This window comes from Anolis sagrei, chromosome 11 (genome assembly GCF_037176765.1).
Source record: "Anolis sagrei isolate rAnoSag1 chromosome 11, rAnoSag1.mat, whole genome shotgun sequence".
Classification (NCBI taxonomy): Eukaryota; Metazoa; Chordata; class Lepidosauria; order Squamata; family Dactyloidae; genus Anolis; species Anolis sagrei.
In genome coordinates, this window is record NC_090031.1 from 3,085,801 (window position 1) to 3,106,209 (window position 20,409).

The 20,409-nt window shown below is 40.8% G+C and overlaps 1 protein-coding gene across 12 annotated transcripts in view; it reads right to left on the reverse strand.

Moving 5' to 3' along the window:
- FNBP1 (formin binding protein 1) overlaps positions 1-20,409 on the reverse strand; it is an 86,423-nt gene that overhangs the window by 19,111 nt on the left and 46,903 nt on the right. For 4 of the 12 annotated variants that reach the window (XM_060757540.2, XM_060757541.2, XM_060757538.2 and 1 more), the window contains exons 9-12: positions 19,028-19,216; positions 15,098-15,334; positions 6,030-6,131; positions 2,140-2,154 (exon numbers count right to left, since the gene is read on the reverse strand). In XM_060757540.2, the coding sequence (XP_060613523.2) occupies positions 2,140-2,154; positions 6,030-6,131; positions 15,098-15,334; positions 19,028-19,216 (543 nt within the window). The remainder of the gene's footprint in view (positions 1-2,139; positions 2,155-6,029; positions 6,132-15,097; positions 15,335-19,027; positions 19,217-20,409) is intronic. The other 8 variants (XM_060757543.2, XM_060757544.2, XM_060757545.2 and 5 more) reach the window with 5 other exon arrangements.

A 20,409-nucleotide genomic window follows, 5' to 3' on the forward strand; every position in this document is an offset into this window, starting at 1 on the left:
TGTCTTGCAGAAGGTGGACCCCTTGGGTGAGCATTCCACATTGTCTCTTGGTGTTGATGGCCTCCTGCAATGTCCGCAGCAGTGAAGCCTAGTCTGGCCCAGGGATCATAACACCCTTTGCTAGGAACTCCATCCATCCTCCTCCGTGCTGGACCCAAAATCCTCTGAGCATGACCTTTCCTGGCAAGAATTGGGCACATGCCTTCTTTGGAGGTGATGAATCAGGATGCTTCCATTCCATTGACTGGACTTGAGTCTCAAGATCAGAGCGATTGACTCAGCTTTCACCTTCTGTTGACAAAGTCCTCCTGGTTTCCATGGCATGTCATCGTCAAGAGAGCTGAAGAGCATTTTCCCCGTTCTTGCCTGCCGAGAAGGAGGAGGTGAGTCAGGAGGCTTCTATGGCATCGACTGGACTTGAGTCTCAAGATCAGAGGGATGGACTCAGCTTTTACTCTGTGTGCTCACTCTGTGGAAAAGTCTTCCTGGTTTCCATGGCACATAATTGTCAATAGAGCCGGAGAGCATTTGCCCCGTTCTTGCCTGCCGAGAGTTGGGCACGGGCCTACTTTGAAGGCAGTGAGTCAGGATGCTTCCGTTGCATCGGCTGGACTTGAGTCTCAGGATCACAGGGATGGACTCAGCTTTTACTCTGTGTGATCAGTCTGTTGGAAACGTCCTCCTGGTTTCCATGGCACGTCATCGTCAATAGAGCTGGAGAGCATTCACCCCATTCTTGCCTGCCGAGAGTTGAGCATGTGCCTTCTTTGAAGGTGGCGAGTCGGGATGCTTCCATGGCATCAACCGGACTTGAGTCTCAGGATCAGAGGGATGGACCCAACTTTCATCCTCTGTTGACGAAGTCCTCCTGGTTTCCATGGCACGTCATCGTCAATAGAGCCGGAGAGCATTCACCCCATTCTTGCCTGCCGAGAGTAAAGCATGTGCCTTCTTTGGAGGTGGTGAGTCAGGAGGCTTCCATGGTATCGACCAGACTTGAGTCTCAGGATCAGAGTGATGGACTCAGCTTTTACTCTGTGTGATCAGTCTGTTGACAAAGTCCTCCTGGTTTCCATGGCACATCATTGTCAATAGAGTCTAAGAGCATTGGACTCGTTCCTTCTTCTGGAAAGGTGTGAGCAGCCAGGGTACCCAGCGAGTGGATACCTTACACATGGGAAGATGGTCTTGGGTGATTTTTTCCATGGACCCCACACTCATGTTGACATCAGCGAAGACATAACGTGGCAATTTTCCAAAATGGTGACCTCCACTTGCTGGATGGTGTGTTCCTCAGGAGCAGAGTGGGGTCGCCCTGGAATTGGAGCTGTTTGCACCAAAGTCCGACCACATTGGAATGGACGAGGCCAGTTCTTGACTCCATCATCAGATGGGGAATCCTCACCATGAACCTCTTCCATCTCATCGAACGTCTCCTTTGGTGTGCGGCCTTTCAAGGAAAGGAACTTGAGGACTGGGTTGTTGTAGATTTTCCTGGCTATAAGCCATGTCCTAGAAGCATCCTCTCCTGACGTTTCACCTGCATCTATGGCAAGCATCCTCAGAGATTGTCAGACCTCACAAGCTCTGAGGATGCTTGACATAGATGCAGGCGAAATGTCAGGAGAGAATGCTTCTAGGACATGGCCATATAGCCCAGAAAACCTACAACAACCCAGTGATTCCAGCCATGAAAGCCTTCTACAAGAACTTTAGGACTGCTCTGCTGGGACCATGATCGAACCTCACATCACTTCAGTAAGATCGTTCTCCGTTCTGAGTTCTACATTGACACGTAACCTATAGAGATGTATATCATGACATGTGCAATTTCAGCATCCTGTGATAAATAGAAGTGGGTCAGGGGACATCTTTCATGAACACCCTTCATATGTAATAGACACAAAAAAATAACAGAAGAATTAAAAGTTAATTTCAGGGTAGGTGGGTATTGATCTGTACATAAAATAATGAGTAAGACACACACAGAGACATATCTATACACATACGTATACATACACACACACAAAACTTAAGAGTTTTCAAGGCAAGTGGCTAGTCAATTGCGTGTAAAGAAATTAGTGCAAAAAAAATTATATCAATCGAAAGGGAGGGCAAACGTGCGAGGATTGTGCTTACCAGCTTGAGCGAGAGCTTCAGTGAAAACGGAGAAGTGCGAAGAAGGGAAGAAAAGAGAGAGAAAGAGAGAAGGGTGTGTCAGAAGGCGGAGGAGCAGCGTTCAAATCCGTGGAGGCGCTAACAGCGATTTGCACGTCGGACACACAAGCACACGCTGGTCTCCGCACGCAGCCGTGGGAAGCTTTTGCACGTCCGTGCCCAAAGTTCACAAGACGGCGAGGAAATTATCGCGCAACGTTATCCCCCAAATCCTGGGAGTTGTAGTTCTTTGGCCTTCGCCATCAAACTTCCAACTCTCGGGAAGCCGTCGCCTTGAGAAGTGACAAGCGGCGTCAAACTGCGTTAAGTCTGTAGTGTAGATGCGCCCTGTGCCGTGCAATGGAAGCCCTTCTTTCCAATAGGCTTTCATTGAACCACATTTGACAGAAGGTTGTCCTTTCTCGGCATTTTCTAAGCCCTGGTGCTCTTGGTCAGGAAGTCGTTCATTTCACTATTGCACTATGTATCACTATGATTTTCTGTTCCTGGCTTATCAATGCCATTTCCTAATTGGTTCTATCATCAAAACATTAGGGAAAGTGTATCACGCTGCAAAGACCTTGTTTCTGCAGTCTGCACAAAAGATGTAAGAAAGGTTAAAAATAACAGCCACAAAAACAATGTTTTTGGAGCGGAACACAGGCTTTCAAAGGAAGGAGTGCACAATCGAACAGGAAATAACGCTTTTGAACCAGGAACAGGAAGAAAAATTCAAGTTTTGTGACATAGCGTGATCTGTGGTTGTATTTATTCACCCACACCTCACAAAATAAACCCTCTCAAGGAATTTCGTTTGTAAGTCGAGCTTTAGCACAGCAGGTTAACCACCAGCTGCAGTAAATCTTGCCAACTGAAAGGTTGACAGTTTAAAACCTGGGTGTTGGTGAGCTCCTGGTCTTTAGCCCAGCTTCTGCCTACCTAGTAATTAAAAAACAAATGTGAGTAGATAAATAGGTACTGCTTAAGCAGGAAGGTATTGAAGGAACCCATAAATGGCGGCCGTTTGATCAGGGAGGAAGTTTACAAACAAAGGAGCGACAGCACCCCCTGGTGACCGGAACTGAGCACAGCCTTCAAGACGCCGAAGATGGGAAACTCCTATATATTCCTCTATTTATGTACAATTGTCTGTCTCGTCAGTGTATAATTGGCAGTGAATGCTTGCCATATATGTGTTCTGTGTTCTGCTCTGGGTCCCCTTCGAAGAGAGAAGGGTGGAATATAAATACTGTAAATAAACAAATGTTTGTAATTTGGGGATCTCTCTCTTTCTATATATATACATATAATATAATATTCATTTATTTATTTCATATTGCATAAATTATTATAAATCTGATAAAAATAGAAGGAACGCAGGCGGCTCAATATCTTTTGACCAAAAATGGCAACAGCAACGGCATTATCTGTAGCCTCCAGCAATTCTTCCTCTGTACATGAAGCAGGGCATAGTGGACAATCACACAGATGCGGAGTTGTCTGCTCTGCTCTGCAGTCACACAAGGGATTGTTTTAGGTCGTGCCATTTTGCATAAATTGGTATGATAAAAATAGAAGGAGCGCAGGCGATTAAATATCTTTTGACCAAAAACGGGCAACAGCAATGGCATTGTCTGTAGCCTCCAGCAATTCTTCCTCTGTACATAAGGCAGGGCATCGTGGACAAGCACACCGATGCGGAGTTGTCTGCTCTGCTCCACAGTCACACAAGGTGTGGGATTCTTTTAGGTCGTGCCATTTTGGATAAATTGGTATGATAAAAATAGAAGGAGTGCAGGCGGCTAAATATCTTTTGACCAAAAACGGGCAACAGCAACGGCATTGTCTGTAGCCTCCAGCAATTCTTCCTCTGTACATGAAGCAGGGCATCGTGGACAAGCACAGAGATGCGGAGTTGTCTGTTCTGCTCTTTTAGGTCATGCCATTTTGCCAAAAGCATTGCTTTTAAACATTTGAAACGCTTTAATATAATATATTTGGGCCTGCTTTGTAGAAATGGAGAAGATAGTCCTGTGAACTTTTGCACAAATAGACGAACGAATGGACGGAGAGCCGTGCGACGGATCCCACAGACAATGGAGAGGAGGAGAGCTTACGGGAAGCCTCTAAGCCCAAGGCATGCGCTACGGGCCGCGGCCACAAAAACGAGACTAGAGGTTGCGCCGTTTTGGACGTCAAATTTGGATATATTTTTTTCTTTTACGGAAAGGCTGACGGGCAAGACACCAACACAAGTACATGCCTAGAGGAGCTACGACAGCAGGCTTGTGAAAAGGGTTTCTGGCTCATCTAAAGCGACTCCGAAAATAATGCTGGAAATGTTTGCCAACACGGAAACATGCGCCAAGTGGGGCTTTCTTAATGGTAATCAATTGGAAGTTGCAATGAAGAAATGATAACGAATGTGGCCCTGAAATCTAGGGTTGGGTTGCAACCATCACCATCAAGTATTTTCTAGATTCTCCTTTGCAACTGTATGGGTCTACTGCACAGGAAGTCCTTCCTTTCAATAGAATTTCCTCTCACTGGTTTTATTTATCTAGTTCTGATCAAACCTGTCCTCTCTAGGCATTTTCGAGGTCCTCCAGCGCAACTCTATGGCACTATTGCTCAAGAAGTCCTTCCTCTCAATAGAATTTGCTCCCATCTGTGGATTCATTTATCCAAATCTGTCCTCTCTAGGCATTTTCTAGATCCTCCAGCACAACTCTATGGCAGCATTGCACAAGTAGTCCTTACTCTCAATAGAATTTGCTCCCATCTGTGGATTCATTTATCCAAATTTGTCCTCTCTAGGCATTTTCTATGTCCTCCAGCACAACTCTATGGCAATATTGCTCAAGAAGTCCTTCCTCTCAATAGAATTTGCTCCCATCTGTGGATTCATTTATCCAAATCTGTCCTCTCTAGGCATTTTATAGGTCCTCCAGCACAACTCTATGGCACTATTGTGCAGGAAGTCCTTACTCTCAATAGAATTTGCTCCCATCTGTGGATTCATTTATTGAAATCTGTCCTCTCTCAGCATTTTCTAGATCCTCCTGTGCAACTCTATGACAGCATTGCACAAGTAGTCCTTACTCTCAGTAGAATTTGCTCCCATCTGTGGCTTCATTTTTCCAAATCTGTCCTCTCTAGAAATTTTCTAGGTCCTCCAGTGCAACTCTATGGTACTATTGCACAAGAGGTCCTTCCTCTCAATAGAATTTGCTCCCACCTGTGCATTCATTTATCCACATCTGTCCTCTCTAGGCATTTTCTAGGTCCTTTGGCGCAACTCTATTGCACTATTGCGCAAGGCCTTCCTTTCAATCAAATTTGCTCCCATTTGTGGATTCGTTTATCCAAACCTGTCCTCTCTAGGCATTTTATAGGTCCTCCAGCGCAACCCTATGGCAGTATTGCGCAAGGAGTCCTTCCTTTCAATAGAATTTTCACACATCTGTGGATTAATTTATCCAAATCTGTCCTCTCTAGGCATTTTCTAGCCCCCCCCCCCCCAGCGCAATTCCAAATCCTTCATTTCCATATTATCCCAGGATTTGGGGGTTCCCCTATAGTTTTTGTCTAGTTTTTAATTGCAAGGAGCGGATGGAGGAAGCCTATGACCCACAAGCGGCAATAACACACTCGAGCGCGTGAAGAAAGCCAGCGAAGCCCCTAGTTGTTATTGCATAGCCACGGAAAACTACGACTCGCACTGACGACGGGCAAGAGGGCCGTTTACATTTTACGAGGCTCTCCAAATTTGGATTTCCAGCCCAACATCCCTCCCTGGAGTCCCCCATTTTCCTCTTGCGGCGCCGTAAGTGGGCGTCCCTCCCAACGGCTCTATGGTGGGGCTTACACACCGTGCGCAGACTTACGACGTAGGCCCTGGCCTCAACCGCGTACGTGGGCCGGCCCAGCGTCCTCTTCATCAGCTCCTTGTGAAAGTACAAGGACTGGGACTGCTGCCCGGCCGCAAAGGAAAAGATACACACAGGGGTTAAAAAAAAGAAAAGACCACCCCTCTGGGCATTTCTTTGGTCCTCCAGCGCTATTCTCAAGTTTCCTCTCTTCACCAACGGCCCATTTTACGCGGGGGGGGGGGGTATGAGTGGTGGTCACTCGTTGGCCTGAGAGGTGTCTTGTGTCCAAATTTGGTGCCAATTCGTCCAGTGGTTTTTGAGTTATGTTAATCCCACAAACGAACATTACATTTTTGTTTATATACTAGCCGTCCCCTGCCACACGTTGCTGTGGCCCACATGGGGGTTCTATGTGTGAGGTTTGGCCCAATTCTATCGTTAGTGGGGTTCAGAATGCTCTTTGACTGTTGGTGAACCATAAATCTCAGCAACTACAACTCCCAAATGTCAAGATTCTATTTTCCCCAAACTCCACCAGTGTTCACATTTGGCCATATTGAGTAGTCGTGTAGAGTTTGGTCCAGATCCATCATTATTTGAGTCCACAGTGATCTCTGGATGTAGGTGAACTACAACTCCAAAACCAAAGGACACTGCCCACCAAACCCTTCCAGTATTTTCTGTTGGTCATGGGGGAACTGTGTGCCAAGTTTGATTCAATTCCATCCTTGGTGGGGTTCAGAATGCTCTTTGATTGTAGGTGAACTATAAATCCCAGCAACTACAACTCCCAAATGACAAAATCAATTTTTTGAGTGAAGGACATACATTGGGTTGTTAGGTGTCTTGTGTCCAAATTTGGTGTCAATTCGTCCAGTGGTTTTTGAGTTATGTTAATCCCACAAACTAACATTACGTTTTTATTTATTACTACTATTATTACTACTACAAAGGTTGGATGGCCATCTGTTCGGAGTGCTTTGATTGTGCCTTTCCTGCATGGCAGATGGGGGCTGGACTGGATGGCCTGGGGGGGGGGGGGTCTTCCACTAAAATGCTGTTAAATATATGTTGGTTAATATTGTTCTTCTAAGGTAGGGAATGAATATCTTAATGTTCCTCTTTACGCCGATGATATGGTGCTGATCTCTTCCTTGTAGACAGGCCTGAAACAGCTCTTACAGAATCTAGTCGCTTACTGTTCCCCAAAATCGATAGGCATAAACAAATACAAGTCCAAAATGGTGGGATTCAGGAAAAGGAACGGAAAATACAATTGGTGCTGTTATCTGCGCTGTTCTTTCCTCAATAGGTGTGTCCTCTCTAGGCATTTTGTGGGTCCTCCTGCAGCACTCTATGGCATTTTCCAATAAGTATGCCCTCTCTAGACATTTTCTAGGTCTTCCAGTACAACTCTATGGCATCCACAGCCCACTGTTATCTGCGGTGTCCTTTCCCCAACAAGTATGTCCTCTCTAGGCATTTTTAGGTCCTCCAGCTCAACTTGATGGCATTCATAGTCCACTATGATCTGTGCTATTCTTTTTCCAATAAGTATGCCCTCTATAGGCACTTTTTGGTCCTGAGGTGCAACTCTATGGTGTTTTTGTCCTGATATTATCTGTGCTGTTCTTTCTCCAATAAGTATGCACTCTCTAGGCATTTTCTAGGTCCTCCGGCGCAACTCTATGGTGTTCATAGCCTGCTATGAGCTGTGCTGTTCTTTCCCCGATTAGTGTGTCCTCTCTAGGTATTTCCTTGGTCCTCCAGCTCAACTCTATGGATTTATGGCCCGCTATTATCTGCGCTGTTCTTTCCCCAATATGTATGTCTTTTCTAGGCATTTTCTGGGTCCTCTAGCACAACTCTATAGCATTCATGACCTGCTATTATCTTCACCATTCTTTCCCCGATCAATATGTAATATCTAGGCATTTTCTAGGTCCTCCAATGCAAATCTGTAGTATTCTTGCACAGGAAGTCCTTCGTTTTAATAGTGTCTACCATTTTATTTACCCAAGTCTAACAATATTATTATTATTATTATTATTATTATTATTATTATTCTAGGCAATAATAGAAGTTATTTATCATTATTAAGATGAAATAATAATACATATAATAGTTATCACTTATTAAAATGGAAATAATAATAATAATACTAGTTATCATTTATTAAGATGGAAATAATAATAATAATAATACCAGTTATCATTTATTGAGATGGAAATAATAATAATAATACTAGTTATCATTTATTGAGATTGAAATAATAATAATAATAATACCAGTTATCATTTATTGAGATGGAAATAATAATAATAATACTAGTTATCATTTATTGAGATTGAAATAATAATAATAATAATACCAGTTATCATTTATTGAGATGGAAATAATAATAATAATAATAATAATAATACCAGTTATCATTTATTAAGATAGAAATAATAATAATAATAATAATAATAATAATTAAGATGGAAATAATAATAATAATACTAGTTATCATTTATTAAGATGGAAATAATAATAATAATAATACCAGTTATCATTTATTGAGATGGAAATAATAATAATAATACCAGTTATCATTTATTGAGATTGAAATAATAATAATAATAATAATAATACCAGTTATCATTTATTAAGATAGAAATAATAATAATAATAATAATAATAATTAAGATGGAAATAATAATAATAATAATAATACCAGTTATCATTTAAGATGGAAATAATAATAATAATAATAATAATAATAATACCAGTTATCATTTATTGAGATGGAAATTATAATAATATAATAATAATCGCTTTTATTATTCAAACATTCTTTCCACTTGATTCAGGTCCAATTGGTTGCCGGAAACTGCAAAATAATTCCATTTTATGTGAAAATCAGCACATACCGGTTTCAAATATAGGACACAAAATACAATCACACAATGGCACATCTATCAAAATAATTATTTTTAAATAATATATATACATATATATATAAATATTGCAAAATTGTGGAAAATCATAGGAATCTGCAACTCCAAATGCACAAAAGAGGGGTCGGAAAAGGGAGAACCAGAAAGGAACGGAAAGACTAAGAACTACACGGAAATTATAAAACAATTAAAATATAATAAAGGTTGCAAACAGCATTAATTAGTCCATGCAAAGAAGAAAAAAGAAAAGCGTGCATTCAATGGAAAGGGGCAAATACTCAATCTCCCAGGCTCTTGGGTGCGTCCACACTGTCCAAATCGATGCGGTTTGGTACCACTTTGGTTGCGATGGGACCCTGGGAGTTGTGGTTTTGACAAGGTCAAAAGGGTTCCACAGCTTGGAGGCCAGAGATAGTGGTGGACCTTGCAAAACTGCAATGCCCATGGAGAATGGGTTTGGAAGTGTTGTCAAATGGCCTTTGGTCTACCGCGTAGATGCAACAATAGAACTTGCAAATCTACAACTCCCAAGGATTATTAAGAAATGGAGCTGAAGTGGCGTTAAACTGAAGTCATTCTATGGTGTGTATAGATACAACCCTAAGGTTCCGTATCATGGAGTTAAAGTGGTATCAGAACCTTGCAAAACTACACATCCTGGGATGAGAAACTACACATCCCAGCAGAGTGGCAAAACTACACCTCCCAGAGTGACAAAACTACACATCCCAGAGTGACAAAACTACACATCCCGGAGTGAGAAAACTACATGTCTCAGCAGAATGAATGGCAAAACTACACATCCCAGAGTGACAAAACTGCACATCCCAGAGTGGCAAAACTACATATCTAAGCAGACCGGTAAAATTACACATCCCAGCAGAGTGACAAAACTACACCTCCCAGAGTGGCATAAGTACACATCCTGCAATGGGAAAACTACATATCTCAGCAGAATGAATGGCAAAACTGTACATCTCAGCAATGGCAAAACTACACATCCCAGAGTGACAAAATTACATGTCTAAGTAGGCTAGCAAAACTACACATCCCAGTGGCAAAACTACACCTCTCAGAGTGACAAAACTACACATCCCAGAGTTGCAAAACTACATGTCTAAGCAGATTGGCAAAACTACACATCCCAGCAGAGTGGCAAAACTACACCTCCCAGAGTGACAAAACTACACATCCCAGAGTGGCAAAATTACATGTCTAAGCAGGCTGGCAAAACTACACCTCCCAGAGTGACAAAAGTACACATCCTGAAGTGGCAAAACTACATTTCTCAGCAGTGGCAAAACTACACATCCCAGAGTGACAAAAGTACACATCCTGGAGTGGCAAAACTACATTTCTCAGCAGTGGCAAAACTACACATCCCAGAGTGACAAAATGCACATCCCGGAGTGGGAAAACTACATATCTAAGCAGGCTGGCAAAACTACACATCCCAGCAGAGTGGCAAAACTACACCTCCCAGAGTGACGAAACTGCACATCCTGAAGTGGCAAAACTACGTATCTAAGCAGACTGGCAAAACTATACATCCCAGCAGAGTGGCAAAACTACACCTCCCAGAGTGACAAAACTACACATCCCAGAGTGGCAAAATTACATGTCTAAGCAGGCTGGCAAAACTACACCTCCCAGAGTGACAAAAGTACACATCCTGAAGTGGGACATGAGAGAAGCCTCCTCGCAGGATTGCAAGACATCCGGGCGTCCCCTGGGCAACGTCTTCATAGACGGCCGATTCTCTCAACCCAGAAGCAACCAGAGACGACTTGAAGCATGCAAACCAGGAAGCAAAACAACCAACGGTCCTTTTCAGGACCAACCATGACAATAATCGCAATCAACATCGAAGGCATGTCAGCTGCCAAAGAACAACTGCTCTATGAACTGTGCCGAGATAAGAAATGTGACGTGCTGTGTGTCCAAGAAACACACAGGGATGAACGACAGAAACGACCCAAAGTTCCAGGAATGATCCTAGTAGCGGAAAGACCACATGCGCAGTATGGAAGTGCTGTCTTTGTCAAACCAGGCCTCCAAGTCAGCAGTGCCCACAACACTGAAGAAAACAATATCGAGGTTCTAACAGTAGAGCTTAATAACATCACCATCACCTCTGTGTACAAGCCCCCAAATGAAGATTTCTGCTTCTCCTCCCCCGAGAACTTTGACAGGCACCAAAGGGCGGTAGTAATTGGTGACTTCAACAGCCATAGCCATGTATGGGGCTATGCCCAAGAGGACAGAAATGGAGAGGCTGTCCTGTCCTGGTCTGAACTGCACAAACTATCACTCATCCATGATAGCAAGCTCCCACCATCCTACAACAGCGGGAGATGGCACCGAGGTTACAACCCAGACCTCTTATTTGTGAGCGACAGCATCGTACAGCAATGCACCAAATCAGTGGGACCACCAATCCCAAACACACAGCACCGACCAATAACATGCCAACTGTTCCCAACAATAAGGCCTCAGGAAGTTCGATTTAAACGAAGATACAACTTCAGAAAGGCAGATTGGACTAAATTCTCAGACATGTTAGACGACATGATCACATCGGTCGCGCCAATCCCTGAGGAATACGAACATTTTATTGAAATAGTGAAAACCTGCTCACGGGCCTCTATACCGAGAGGCTGCAGAACCCACTACCTCCAGGGCATTACTCCTGAAACAGCCGCCTTGTTGGAAAACTACTACAGGCTCCACAACGAAGACCCATTCAGTGAGCAGACTCCTCAGGCAGCGCAGAGCATTGTGTCCTCCATCTCTGAAGCCAAGAAAGAACAGTGGATCAAGTTGATCACAGAGGTCGACATGGGCAGGAGCAGCCAGGAGGCGTGGAGGCTGCTGAGACGGCTGAGCAACGACCCCTCACAAACTAATACCCATGCCAACATAAAGGCAGATCAGATAGCACACCAACTCTTGAAGAATGGGAAACCCAACCTTGCCACCAAAGTAGGAAAGAAACCAATAGCCAGACAACCAGAGATTGAGAACAACAACCTCCATGAACCCTTTACATCCACTGAATTGGACATGGCTCTCAACAAATGTAAGAATGGCAAAGCAGCTGGCTTGGATGATCAACGGATGGAACAAATCAAGAACTTTGGCCCAAAAGCAAGGCGCTGGCTGCTGGAGCTGATGAACAACTGCACTGCATCCTGTCAGATCCCCAAAATCTGGAGGAAAGCAAGAGTCATCGCCATCTTGAAGCCAGGCAAAGACCGTAATGACCCAAAAAGCTACAGACCAATCTCCCTGTTGTGCCACCTCTACAAAGCTCTGGAGAGACTTATTTTGCATAGAATTATGGAAAAAATAGACCCCTGTCTGATCCCACAGCAAGCTGGCTTCAGGAAAGGCAAAAGCTGCACATCGCAAGTGCTGAACCTGACTCAGCACATAGAAGATGGCTTTGAAAGGCAGCAGATCACAGGAGCTGTCTTCATAGACTTGTCAGCAGCCTATGATACTGTGAACCACCACTGCCTCCTCCTGAGAAAAATGTATAATATCACCAAGGACTACCACCTCACCCGCCTCATAGGAAACCTGCTACAAAACAGGAGCTTTTTTGTTGAGTTCCAGGGCCAGAGAAGCAGATGGCGGAAACAGAAGAACGGCCTGCCTCAGGGGAGCGTGCTTGCTCCATCCATGTTCAACATCTACACAAATGACCAGCCACTGCCAGAAGGGACAGAGAGTTTCATCTATGCTGATGATCGTGCCATTACTGCTCAAGCAGGGAGCTTTGAGATGGTTGAACAGAAGCTCTCCGAAGCTCTAGGTGCTCTTACTGCCTATTACAGGGAAAACCAGCTGATCCCTAATCCATCTAAAACACAGACATGCGCCTTTCACCTTAAGAACAGACAAGCATCCCAAGCTCTGAGGATTACCTGGGAAGGAATCCCACTGGAGCATTGCAGCACACCCAAATACCTGGGAGTCACTCTGGACCGTGCTCTGACCTACAAGAAGCACTGCCTGAACATCAAACAAAAAGTGGGCGCTAGAAACAACATCATACGAAAGCTGACTGGCACAACCTGGGGATCACAACCAGACACAGTGAAGACATCTGCCCTTGCGCTATGCTACTCTGCTGCTGAGTATGCATGCCCAGTGTGGAACACATCTCATCACACTAAAACAGTGGATGTGGCTCTTCATGAGACATGCCGCATTATCACGGGGTGTCTGTGTCCTACACCACTGGAGAAATTACACTGCTTAGCCGGTATTGCACCACCTGACATCCGCCGGGAAGTAGCAGCCAATAGTGAAAGGACCAAGGCAGAGACATCTCCAGCTCATCCCTTGTTTGGGTATCAGCCAGCACGTCAACGACTTAAATCAAGACATAGTTTTCTTAGATCTACAGAGACACTCGCTGGAACACCCCAGCAAGCGAGAGTCCAAAAGTGGCAGGCCCAAACCCAGCACCTCAATTCATGGGTGATACCAGATGAGAGACTCCCCCCTGGGCACTCAGAAGACTGGGCAACTTGGAAGGCGCTGAACAGATTGCGCTCTGGCACCACGAGATGCAGAGCCAATCTTAAGAAATGGGGCTACAGGGTGGAATCCTCGGCATGCGAGTGCGGAGAAGAACAAACCACTGACCACCTGCTGCAATGCACCCTGAGCCCTGCCACAGGCACGATGGAGGACCTTCTTGCGGCAACCCCAGAGGCACTCCAAGTGGCCAGATACTGGTCAAAGGACATTTAACCAAATACCAAATTTACAAAATCTGTGTGGTTTTTTTTTCTTTTTTTTTCTTTTTTTCTTTTTCTTTTTAATCTCTGTGTTTGTTTTGCTCTGTTAGAATTGTAATACAATGGTTGCTGATGACACGATAAATAAATAATCCTGAAGTGGCAAAACTACATTTCTCAGCAGTGGCAAAACTACACATCCCAGAGTGACAAAAGTACACATTCTGGAGTGGCAAAACTACATTTCTCAGCAGTGGCAAAACTACACATCCCAGAGTGACAAAATGCACATCCCGGAGTGGGAAAACTACATATCTAAGCAGGCTGGCAAAACTATACATCCCAGCAGAGTGGCAAAACTACACCTCCCAGAGTGACGAAACTGCACATCCTGAAGTGGCAAAACTACGTATCTAAGCAGACTGGCAAAACTACACATCCCAGCAGAGTGGCAAAACTACACCTCCCAGAGTGACGAAACTGCACATCCTGAAGTGGCAAAACTACGTATCTAAGCAGACTGGCAAAACTATACATCCCAGCAGAGTGGCAAAACTACACCTCCCAGAGTGACGAAACTGCACATCCTGAAGTGGCAAAACTACGTATCTAAGCAGACTGGCAAAACTACACATCCCAGCAGAGTGGCAAAACTACACCTCCCAGAGTGACGAAACTGCACATCCTGAAGTGGCAAAACTACGTATCTAAGCAGACTGGCAAAACTACACATCCCAGCAGAGTGGCAAAACTACACCTCCCAGAGTGACGAAACTGCACATCCTGAAGTGGCAAAACTACGTATCTAAGCAGACTGGCAAAATTACACATCCCAGCAGAGTGGCAAAACGACACCTCCCAGAGTGACAAAACTACACATCCTGGAGTGGGAAAACTACATGTCTAAGCAAACTGGCAAAACTACACATCCCAGCAGAGTGGCAAAACTACACATCCTGAAGTGGCAAAACTACATATCTCAGCAGAGTGGCAAAACTACACATCTCAGCAGTGGCAAAACTACACATCCCAGAGTGACAAAACTACACATCCAGAGTGGCAAAACGATACATCCAGAGCAGCAAAACTATGCATCCTAGTAGACTGGCAAAATTATGTATACCAAGGTGGCAAACTACACATCCTGGTCTGGTAAAACTACACATCTAAAGTGGGAAAACTACAAATCCCTGGATGGCCAAACTATACATCCCTGCGTGGCAAAACCAGAGGGAGGGCTGGAGTTGGCCGAGGCCTGGTGTTAGAGGCACCCAGAGAGCGAGAGAGAGAGAGAGAGAGAGCGAGAGAGATGAGGCATGCACGCAGAGAGGCGAACTACGCTTCCCAAGGGCAGCAGAATGCGAGAAGCAGGACTTACCCCTCGCTTGAGGCTCCGGAAGCAGTGGATTTTGGGCTTGGAGGCCATGAAGTCGTTGAAGCGGTGGGAGAGGGGCTCCTTGTGCGGCCTGGGGGAGGCGGGGGGGCCGTTGGGGGGGCCAGCCGAGGAGGAAGAAGGGGAGGAAGAGGAAGAGGAAGAGGAAGCGGGGGGGCCCTGGGGGGGCGGGGGCGGAGGGGGCGCCGGGGGCCGGGGGGAGCTGGACAAGAGCGACACCAGCTGGCCACACCCACAAACAAACAAACAAATAAACAAACAAACAAACAAGGCCAAAGGTCAGGCAAACACAAAGAAACACCCCGGGAGAAAATTCCGCAAAAGAAAAGGCAACGCACGCAACACAGCGACATCCAAAGAAGTCAAGAGAGTCATACCACTGCAAAGCTTACTAAAGACATGGCAATAGTAATTAATAATAATAATAATAATAATAATAATGCAAATAAAGTGATAGTGGTAATAATAATAATAATAATAATAATAATAATAATAATGCAAAATAGCAAAAAAGTCAGCAATAATAATAATGCATATAGTAATAATAATACAAAACTGCAAAGCCAAATAAAATAATAGCAATAATAATAATGATAATGCAAAATAGCAAACCTAAATAAAGTAATAGTAATAATAATACAAAACTGCAAAACCATAATAATAATAATAATAATAATAATAATAATAATAATGCAAATAAAGTGATAGTGGCAATAATAATAATACAAAACAGCAAAGCAAAATATAATAATAATAATAATAATAATAATAATAATAATAATAATAATGCAAATAAAGTGATAGTGGTAATAATAATAATACAAAACAGCGAAGCAAAATATAATAATAATAATAATAATGCAGAATAGCAAAAAGTCAGCAATAATAATAATGCATATAAAATAATAGTAATAATAAGACAAAACTGCAAAGCTAAATAAAATAATAGCAATAATAATAATAATGATGATAATGCAAAATAGGAAACCTAAATAAAGTAATAGTAATAATAATACAAAACTGCAAAACCATAATAATAATAATAATAATACAAAACAGCAAAACCAAATAAAATATAAATAATAATGCAAAATAGCAAAGCCAAATAAAATTATAGCAATAATACTAATGATAATGCAAAATAGCGAACCTAAATAAATAGTAATAATATAAAACTGCAAAATCATAATAATAATAATAATAATAATAATGCAAATAAAGTAATAATAATATTAATACAAAACAGCAAAACCAAATAAAATAATAGTAGTAATAATAATGCAAAATAGCAAGGCCAAATAAAATTATAGCAATAATAATAATGATAATGCAAAATAGCAAACTCAAATAAAGTAATGGTAATAATAATAATAATAATAACAATACAAAACTGCAAAACCATAATAATAATGCAAATAAAGTAATACTAATATTAATACAAAACAGAGAATAGTAATGAAAATAATAATTGTGCAAAATAGCAAAGCCAAAAAAGTAATGGTAATAATAATAATAATAATGCAAATAAAGTAATAGTAGTAATAACAATAATAAAAAACAGAGAATAGTAATGATAATAATAATAGTGCAAAATAGCAAACTCAAATAAAGTAATGGTAATGATAATAATAATACAAAACTGCAAAACCATAATAATAATGCAAATAAAGTAATAGTAATAATAATAATACAAAACAGAGAATAGTAGTGATAATAATAATAATGCAAAATAGCAAAGCCAAATAAAGTAATGGTAATAATAATACAAAACTGCAAAGCCATAATAATAATAATAATAATAATAATAATAATGCAAAATAGGAAACTCAAAATTAAATAAAAAGGAGGAAGAGGTAATAATTATGCAAAATATAAATTATAATACAAAACTGCAAAGCCAAATAAAATAATAGCAATAATGGCAATCATCATCATCATAATGCAAAATAGCAAACCCCAAATTAAATAAAAAAGAGGCAAATAATAATAATAATAATAATAACAATAATAATAATAATAGCAGTAATAAATGGCAAAAGCAAATAGCCCAAGCCATGGGGGGCATTTACACTGTTGAATTAATGCAGTGCTATTGAATCCTGGGAGCAAAGCCTTGCAAAACGACACCTCCCAGGACTCCATAGCAATTAAAGTGGAGTCAAACCGCATCAGTTCAACAGTGTAGAAGACAACAGAGAAGGGAGCATGAAAGAAATCAGAGAGTTATCATTGAGGGCCAAAAATTTCAATTTCTAGTCTTGCGCCTATTATTACATATTCTGGGAGTGAAATGAGCCAATGGTGAAATTAAGGGCCTTGTTAATTGGCTAGAAAAGGGTTAAAGAATGCAAGCAAGTAATGAAAAAAATGGTGAAATAAAATAAGTTTAAATAATTAAAAATACTAAAATAAATATAAAAATAAAACAAATTTAAAATAATAATGAAAACATAAATATTAAAACAAGTTTAAATAATTGAAATTAATAAAAAGTAAGTAAATAATTAAAATAAAAATAAATATTAAAATAAGTTTGAATAATTAATATTATGAATAAAATAAGTTTAAATAAAATAAATATTAAAATTAAAACGTTTAATAGAAAATAATAATGAAATAAAAATTAAAATAAAATAAGTTAAAATAATTAAAAAATAATAATACAATAAGTTTAAATAATTTCATTAAATTAATAATAATAGAATAAATATTAAATTAAAATTGGTTTAAGTACTAATAAAAATAATAAATAAATAAAATAAATATTAAAATAAAGAAGTTTAATAGAAAATAATCATAATGAAATAAACATTAAAATAAGATAAGTTAAAATAGTTAAAAATAGTAATACAATATGTTTAAATAATTGCATTAAAATTAATAATAATAATAAAATAAATATTAAATTAAAATTGGTTTATATACTAATAGAAATAAATAATATATAAAATAAATATTAAAATAAAGAAGTCTAATAATAATAATAGAATAAATATTAAATTAAAATTTGTTTAAATACTAATAAAAATAATATAATAAAATAAATAAAATATTAAAATAAAGAAGTTGAATAGAAAATAATCATAACAAAATAAACATTAAAATAAGATAAGTTAAAATAATTAAAAATAATAATACAATAAGTTTAAATAAATGCATTAAAATTGATAATAATAGAATAAATATTAAATTAAAATTGGTTTAAATACTAATAAAAATATTTATTAAATAAATATTTTATTTATTTAATAAAATAAATAAAATAAATATTAAAATAAAGAAGTCTAATAGAAAATAATCATAATGAAATAAACATTAAAATAAAATAAGTTAAAATAACTAAAAATAATAATAAAAATAAATATTAAATTAAAATTGTTTTAAATACTAATAAAAATAGTAAAATAAATATTAAAATAAAATAGGTTTAAATAATTAAAATTAAAGAGAGCGAACCTGATTGGAAATCAGTGAGGAAACAATACAGGAAACGATCAGGGAAAAACGACGAGCCGATATGGAAATAAACCAAGCCAAAGATTATACACTGAAATTATTATTTTTTGAAATTACAAGATAATAATAATAAAAAAGAAAACTGTATTACAGTCAGTTACTAAAAGAAAGAAAAAAGACACTGGCTATTAATCAACAAAATGGGGAAAAACAAGAGAGAAAGTAAAGAAAGAGAGAAGGAGGAGAAAACAAAAGGAGACTTCATTGCAGGGATTTTAAATGAATCGTATATGAGATGTAAAGATAGTCAAGGGTTGTATTTACGCAGTGGTTCGACCCCACTTTCACTACTTTGCAATCCTGGGAGTTGTGGTTGTGGCAATACTTTTTGGACTCCCAGGAGTTTGGGGCGCTGTTCTGTCTGAAAGTGGGTTAACGGTGCGGTGCGGACAAGCGTACCTTGTTCTTCTTGATGAAGGGCCAGAGCTTTCCCTTGGCCTTGCTCCCGGCCTTGCCCTCCTTGCCCGGCTGGGCGGCCAGGCTGGACTCGGAGGAGGCCCGCTTCAGCGGCTGGCCAAAGTCCTCAAACTCCACGTCCCCGGGGGGCTCAAAGCCCGACTTGAAGGCCTCCACCGCACACTGAGAGTCCTGCCAAGCACACACGGAACACAACGTGGGTGGGCTCTCATGGATGGCCTTTGGGGGCCCCTTCCACATCTAGCAGACTGTATCTCATACGTAAACATATATACACACACAGGCCAAGATCCCCAGGAAGGGGGGGGATCTTCCCCAAGGGTTGACCGGGGGTCAATTCCAAATCTATCATACTATATCTCATACATATACATACATATATATATATATATATACACACACACACAAAAACACACAGGACCAGGTCCCCAGGAAGGGGGGGATCTTCCCCGAGGGTGGACCGGATGGCCTTTGGGGGTCCCTTCCAAATCTATCATATTGTATCTCATATATATATATACACACACACACACACAGGCCCAGGTCCCCAAGAAAAGGGGGATCTTCCCTGAGGGTGGACCAGATGGCCTTTGGGGGTCCCTTCCATATCTAGCATACTGTATCTCTCCATCCCGCCTGCTTCACAAGTGCGGCTTGCGGGAACGAGAGATAGGGCCTTTTCTGTGGTGGCCCCCCGGCTTTGGAATGCCCTCCCTACTGAAATAAGATCAGCCACCTCGCTAATGGCATTTCGGAAAAAACGGAAAACTTGGATGTTCGAGCAAGTTTTCAACTAATTCCGATGTGATGATGTTTTGATCATGGACTAGCAATCAAGGATAACGAATTGGATTACGACTTTAACTATGAGATGTTCCGGTCTGTATTGGTGGCCCAATACTATGTATGTATATGTATGTATTTTTATATTTTATTTTATATTTTTAAAGTGAATATTGTATTTTTAAATATGTTGTAAACCGCAATGAGTCGCCGCACAGGCTGAGATATTAGCGGTATACAAGTGTACTAAATATATATATATATATATATATATATATATATATATATACACACACACACACATATACACAAGCACACACAGGCCCAGGTCCCCAGGAAGGGGGGGGATCTTCCCCGAGGGTAGACCGGGTGGCCTTTGGGGGTCCCTTCCAAATCTATCATACTGTATCTCATAGATATATATATATGCACACATACATGTCCAGGCTGTCCAGGTCCTGAACCGGTGCTTGGCCGCTGTGACGGTCTGGATGAGGGCGAACAAATTGAAATTGAATCCAGACAAGACAGAGGTCCTGCTGGTCAGTTGCAAGGCCAAACAGGGCATAGGGTTACAGCCT